The sequence below is a fragment of the Cynocephalus volans genome, chromosome X, assembly GCF_027409185.1.
Source record: "Cynocephalus volans isolate mCynVol1 chromosome X, mCynVol1.pri, whole genome shotgun sequence".
Lineage (NCBI taxonomy): Eukaryota > Metazoa > Chordata > Mammalia > Dermoptera > Cynocephalidae > Cynocephalus > Cynocephalus volans.
The window spans coordinates 179,068,160-179,075,018 of NC_084478.1; the positions used below are offsets into that span (position 1 = coordinate 179,068,160).

A 6,859-nucleotide genomic window follows, 5' to 3' on the forward strand; every position below is an offset into this window, starting at 1 on the left:
CCACAGGGTGAGCACGCACTCACGGGAGTAGGGGAGTGTTGGGGTTTTTCCCGCATGGACGCCTGCACTTACAGACTAGTTATACGTATATTCTCTCAGTTCCTCCTCCAAACCATGAAGTGAGGTAGCTGCTACTATTCGCTCCATGTCAAAGAGAAAACAAATCTAAAGCTGAGAGAGGTTAAGTGTCATAGCTCACCCAAAATTACACAGCCAGGAACGGGTGGAGTTGAGCTTAGACCTCTGGAGATCTGTCTGGCTCCAGGTCAAGTTCATCCTCGGTCAAGTCTTGCCCTCAGTTTTCCTTCTAAGCAGCTGAATTCTAATTCTAAGCGTTGTAAACAGACTTAGTTCTAAAGCTGAATTCTTAATGTCTGCTTCGGATATGTGTCTTCGTTCTCCTATTAGTCTGTGCACTCCTGCTGACCTTTGCCCCCCTGACAGCAGCCAGCACAGAGCCTGGTATAGAAAAGGCAGAAGCCCGTGCGTTGGGCTGTGGGGCAGTAGCATGAACTTATTTGCTGTAATTCTCTGGCTCAAGGAGTAAGTGTGTTTGCTCCATGTTTACAACTGTGGCTGCCCACAGAGGCCACTCACAGCCTCAGTGATATATATGTTTGGTGCAAACCTCTAATTGTTTCCCCTGAGGCTCTCTTGCCAAGATCCTTTTGGATTTCCTCAGTCTCTCTCGGCTTCATAAGGCCCGCAGAGCTAACCCCCAAGGCAGCTCTCCCCTACTCAACCCAAACGCAGACTGGAAAGTCGGAATTACTTTCCGGAGCCACCTTGCAAGCCACATGACTCTTCCTAGAGTGTGAGTCTAGCTGGAGTCGTTCCGGGTAGAGCTGACCCTTGTGCGTCCCTAGCAAGAGGACTGGGCTTGTATATTACCCATCCTGGCTTCACTGCATCCCGGAGTCATGGGCAATGGGGTAACAGTGCAGGGCTATCAGATAACCCAGATTCAGGCGGCTTTCTTGGCAAAGCTCAGGCCTCTGCAATCCTTGGCAATCTTGTGCTTCCGGAGATGCCCTCTGCGCCTATCCCTGGTGGGCCTCAGAAACTGGGGATCAAGTAGCTAGGAAACGTCGGTATTTATGGAAAAGGAGTAAAATTTAGCCTCCACTCCTGGGAAAGAAGAAATCCTCATCTCTGCCCACGTGTTCACTTTCCACTCTACGGCCTGCTTTTCAGAAGCAGAAGCCAATTGCTCTTCAGCCCCCAGTCTCTGAAGAAGGCATCAGGAAATAATTCATGGTTTGTTGCTGTGCACAGTTCTTAGGTCCTTAATGCTGTTTTAAACTCTTCTATCGAGCTCCTCACCTCCCTAGTGCTGGGCCCGCGGGCCTCTGAGTGAGGGCAAGGCCTCGCCGAGCTGAGACGGCAGCTCTCTCCTCCACGAGGGAGACGGCACGTGAGCACTGCAGGCAAGGGAAGACTTCGTGGCCGTCCAATGGGTCCCTGAAGTCGGGCAAACACGTCAGCGTCTGACAAGGGTTACAAACATCTCACTGCGTTTGTCCCAAAGCCGACTTAACCTTGGGGAAACAGAGCTTGGCTCAGAGTCTCAGCAGGAAGGGGCTGTGGTCTGATTCTGTCCAGCACCGTCACTGAGTGTTTGGGCTCCTTCCGTGAAGGGGGCCTGGCTGCAGAGCTGGAAGAAGCTTGGCTGGTTTGAGTCAGCTGCTCCACCCATCTCACAGGCGCGATTTGCTGACAATCCCGCCTTCCACCCTCTGGGGTGGAGGTGGGGCTGGGATATCATTTTTGGAAATGCATGTCACTCATGGAAGTCTCGGTGAAGAGCATGCGGAGACCTTTCCCTTGCAGGTGGTGTTGACAGTGCCTCAGTGGCACGGGGTAGTTTTGCGTGCAAAGAGGCAGCGTAGGCCACTTTCCTCTGACCTCCAGGTGGAGTCTGCAGAAGAGCAAGGTCAGTCCACTTACTCAAGCACATGTGCATGACATTGGAGTTGGCCCTGACGGCAGCAAGAAGTGACCACCTTCCCAAATGACGAACCCGTTCTGTGCTGTAGCACACTCAGCAGCCTTTGCACCAGGAACTGGCTGTGGAGCAAGCCCTACCAGAGGCTCGTGAAAATCTGTGTTTGCTCTTCACACCCAGGTATGCACAGTACTGAGGGTAAATGAGCCTTTCCAGGGAATATTCAGGAAGGGGTGGTTTTAAATTATGAATATTTACAGGAAAACAGAGATCACATCTTTCCAAGTATTGAAACGGACAAAAATCTTTAGATGCCAGTTTGAAAATGTGTGTGTGTGTGTGTGTGTGTTTGAATAGTTTTACGAAATTCTTTGGGAGGGACCCTGCAATTATTAAGCATCTGAAAAGCTGTCTGTGTTACATCTCTCATTCCTACTTTAGGATGAAAGCTGAAAACCAGCAGGAAATGATCAAGTTGTTCTCGGACCAGTGGTTCTCAAACTTTAGATGCATTACAGACGCCTGCAGAGCTTGTTAAAACAGATTTGTGGGCCCCACTCCCAGAGTTCCTCACTCAGCAGGTCTGGGGTGGGGCCTGAGAATCTGTATCTCTCACAAGTCCTAGAGGATGCTGACTTTCCAACCTTCCCTTTCTCCTTTCTTCTCTGCCTTGAGGAGTGACGAGCTGCTGGTTGAAGAGGTGGGAGGAAAGCATTGTGGATCTTTTGGTCTCAGCCCCAGTGTGGGAAGGGACTTAGGACCTTGAGTGTTGATTTCGAGTGAGTACAAGCCAATATTGTCCTGAGGACGTTTCCCTGTGCCGCTACACTGTCATTCTCCTGCTCCTGAATGAAGAGGCAGCCGGTTTCTTCTCGTGGTCAGGCCTCATTTAGTTTGGAGCAGGAGCTCATGGGAGGCTTGCTGGCCAGAAGGCTGGGTGGGTCCTTTGTTCTCTCTTCCTCCAATACTGTGTTCACACAATCCAGGAGTCCCGGTCCTTTTTCATGGAGGACTGCTTTTTTATTTTCCCCGCAGAGGATGCAGACACGGGTGTGGGTCACTGAAGCTGCTGGCAGGTTAGGGGCTGAAAACTTCAGAGGTGAGCTTGTGTCAAGGGCTGCTGTGCTTTAAGCAACCTGATAGTATACTCGGTGAATTCCTTGCTGGCAAAGAGCTGATTCGTCTGCCTTCTCTCCCCACCTGTAGCTGTGGATAGACGAAATGATTTACCAGGAAATTGGAAACCACACCAAAGTGACCGAATTCGTTCTCGTGGGACTGTCCAACCACCCCACATCCCAGAGTGTTCTTTTCTGGGCACTGATGTTTCTCTACATACTAACTTTGGCAGGAAACAGCATGATCGTTTTCCTGGTGGGAGTCAGTTCTCAGCTTCACACCCCAATGTATTTCTTCCTTGGTAACTCGTCTTTACTGGATCTCCTGTTCTCCACCAGTGCTTTACCCCTGATCATGGCGCACTCCCTGCAGAACTCTCCCACCATCTCCTACAGCTCCTGTTTTGCCCAGCTTGCCATCCGAGCCTTCTTGGCACTGACTGAGTGTTTCCTTCTGGCCATTATGGCTTACGACCGATTCGTGGCTATCTCAAATCCACTCAGGTACAACTTGGTCATGTCTTCTCGAGAATGCACTTTAATGGCTTTGGTTGTGTGGGTGACAGCCTTCCTGCTCACTGTCGTGCCCATTCTGCTCTTCCCCATCAGTTTCTGTGGGCATAATGCAGTCAATCACTTCTCCTGTGAAGTCCAAGCCATCTTCAAATTGCTCTGTTCTAACACCATTTCCCTAGAGGTTATGATGATGGTATGTGCTGTCATTTCAATGCCAGGACCTTTAACTTTCATCCTTATCTCTTACCTTTGTATCCTCACGGCTGTCTTAAGAATCCATTCAACTGAGGCTAGGCTTAAGGCCTTTTCCACATGTGGTTCTCACCTGGTCGTGGTCACCATCTACTTTGGGACACTAATATATATTTATATGAGACCACAGGCCAAAAAGTCCCAAGATGGGGACAAAATTGTCTCTATATTTTATGCAGCAGTGACACCAATGCTAAATCCCCTCATCTACACCCTGATAAATAAGGATGTAAAAGCTGCTCTCAGGAGAGTATCTTGTGGGGCCAAGTCCTCATGCTTCAAGCACACGACAGTGTGCTGGGAGATAGGACAGCACAAATGATTTAGCTGCCCTGGCAACTTCTCATCTGTGAGTGGGAGTCCAGAAATGGGAAAGGACTTTCAAAGCATCTGAGAAATGGAAGCAATCACACAAGGACCAGCATTTGATGACATTAAAATATAAAACTGCTATATGTCACGTGCATCTTAAATAAAAATAAGATGCAAGACATCACAAGGAGCAAAGGTTGCAACACACATAACAAGAAAATAATCAATAGTCGGTGTATACAAAACCTCTTGCAAAGCGTTCAGATAGAAGATAAATACAAGAAGAAAACGGCCAAGGGGCACAAACACACAATTCAGTAAGAGGAAATAATCATTCACACTTATGCAACAACCAAATATCACTTTCCACTGATTAACACAAATGAAAACCATTTATAGTATATAGTGTTGGTGAGGATCTGGGAAAATACCCTTGGGTTCATGGAAATTGCTACAGCTTCTGGGGGAGGCAGTTTCAGTGGCTGTAAAAACCAAGCATTTGGGTCACCCATTTGTTTGGGAAGGTGGCCCTCAGCTAGCAGCAGCCCTGGCCTCTGAGTTTGCTGCTCCGAGAGGCCTGGGGTGGATCTGCAAGCCCGCTGGCTCTGAAAATGTCTAACCCTGAGCAAGATGTCAATATCCACTTTTTGCAGACTCCCACAGACGGTGCCCTTGAGGTGCTTGCCCCTGTACCCTTCACAGCACTGGGAGAGCCTTCGGGAGAAGGGTGGTTCCTCCCCAACGTGACTCCTCCACTTCCATCCTCTTTATGAGGAAGTCGTAGAATGGGCTCCTTTGAAATGGCACCTTTTGGAAATCCCTGTAGGTAGGTGGTTGGTCCTGAATGGGGGTGGTCCTCACTATGTAGAATGTGAGGTATTTTGAGTACCACTTTTCATAGCTGTGGACTTTCATCATCAATTCCAGGAAAATGGGAAAGACCCTCTTTGAAATCTCACGTCACCATGCCACCTCAATGCATGCACGGCACATAAATGTGCAAGAATTCTTGCTCAAGCACTCTTTGGACGTGTGAGAATTTTGAATAAAAGCCCTAAGTGTTTAGCAGGAGAGCAATGTTTAAGTGAATCACCGTACATCCATAGCATAGAACATCATGGCGCTAGGATGGCCCTACTCCACGGAGGCCTACTCCATTCCTCAGGGACCAGAAGGTCACCTGGCTACTGAACATGTTCTTTTTCTGATGGTGGAAGACATCCAAGAGGAGTGATCGTGATGCCTCTTAAGGCCTAGGATCAAATGAGCACGTTGTCGCTCTTGTCCCCATTCCGTGAGCGAGCGGTAGCCACGCGGTCAAGCTCAGTATCAGTGGGGTAAGGCAATGTAACCTGTCCCTAGAAGGAAGAGCTTCAGACTCATGCAGCTAAGGCCGTGTCTGAAGGGGAGGATCAGGAATGGGGAAGATACTGCAATGACCCCAGAGTGCCAGGCGGTGCGTGGGTGCAGGCAACGAAGCTGGCAATTTTACGTGTGGCCGATGCGTGTGTTGGAGGAAGAAAACTCCAGGCATGTAGCCAACCCTGCCACTGTGGGATGTGCGCGTAGCTGGTGGCTCTGGGTAGCAGTGGCCTCCACCTGTGAGCCCCCGGTGAGCGTGGGTCCTTTCAGTTGTGTCCTGGGTGGCTCGGCGTTGAATACCCACTCATGGCTCGCACGTCTGCTGCTCAAGGCTTCCGAACGTTTGATTTGCAAGCGTTTTCAGATAGGCCACACGTAGTAGAGCTGGAAGCTGCTTCTGTCTGGGTCATCACGGACCGCGGGGGTGACGGTTGTGGAGAGAACAAGCACTGAGGGGAGTGAGGCAGCGCAGTAGATTGGGGGTCCTGAGTCTCCAGCAGCGCCGACCTCTCATTTTCTCCAGCCGTGCACCACAGTTGATGGACAACAGTGCAGAAAACAGGTGGTCGGGTTCACAGTGGGGTGGGAACTTGTGACTGAAGGTCTAGGGGCACAGCAACCGCGTTCCCAGTGCCTACAAATGTGTCTCGAGGAGGACAAAGGACAGGGGGAATGAGAGTAATGAGGTGCAATAACTAACATACCAGGGGCTATGGGGGATGGGCTGAAACCAGTATGTTTTCCATTTTGCTTTGAAAACTTCTGGGTAAACATGGACAGAAGGTAAAAATCATCTCATAATCATGTTCTTTTATTTTATTTAAAATCTTTTCTTTTTTGATTTTATATTTTTATTATATTTTATTAAAATTATTTAACTGACGAATAAATTTGTATATATTCAAGGTGTACAATGAGGTGATTTAAGTACACATTGTTTAATAATTATTACACTCGACTTAATCGACACATCCATATGCCACCTGTGCAGTACATTAGATGTTGAACACAGTCCTAGCCAAACTGTAGGAATCGTGGATGAAGGATATGGTTGATATTTAGTATTCATGAGTGGGAAGTACGTAAACCTTTCTGAAGGTGAAATGTTTGAGTAAGAAGAAATTCGGCTGAAACATCAGACGACCCATTGACATGCATGGGGTTTATAAAATGCAAGGCCTCTTGGTTACCCTATGGAGAAGCGTGTGTGCTCACACATGACCAAAACATCTGCATATCACACAATTCTCAGCAGAACTTGTAAAGCAATTGACACACAGGAAGAAGCACGAGATAGAAGAGAAAACCTTCAGGTGTGTTCGTAGAATGGCTGTAAGATGAGGGTGTCTTAGTT

General features: G+C 48.5%; 1 protein-coding gene across 1 annotated transcript; it reads left to right on the forward strand.

Annotated features, from left to right (window-relative positions):
* Positions 1-920: 920 nt before the first annotated feature.
* LOC134368648 (olfactory receptor 13H1-like) lies at positions 921-5,958 on the forward strand. Its single transcript, XM_063085066.1, has 3 exons — positions 921-1,049; positions 3,152-4,123; positions 5,776-5,958. Exons 1-3 carry the CDS (start codon positions 921-923, stop codon positions 5,956-5,958), a joined length of 1,284 nt encoding a protein of 427 aa, XP_062941136.1.
* Positions 5,959-6,859: the final 901 nt, after the last annotated feature.

Excerpts from the sequence above, each read along its gene's own strand:
- LOC134368648 (XM_063085066.1), top strand. The coding sequence starts at position 921 with ATGGGCAATGGGGTAACAGTGCAGGGCTATCAGATAACCCAGATTCAG. Across the intron at positions 1,050-3,151 it reads GCCCTCTGCGCCTATCCCTG|CTGTGGATAGACGAAATGAT; the intron begins GTGGGCCTCAGA and ends CCCCACCTGTAG. Across the intron at positions 4,124-5,775 it reads CATGCTTCAAGCACACGACA|TTGTGTCCTGGGTGGCTCGG; the intron begins GTGTGCTGGGAG and ends GGGTCCTTTCAG.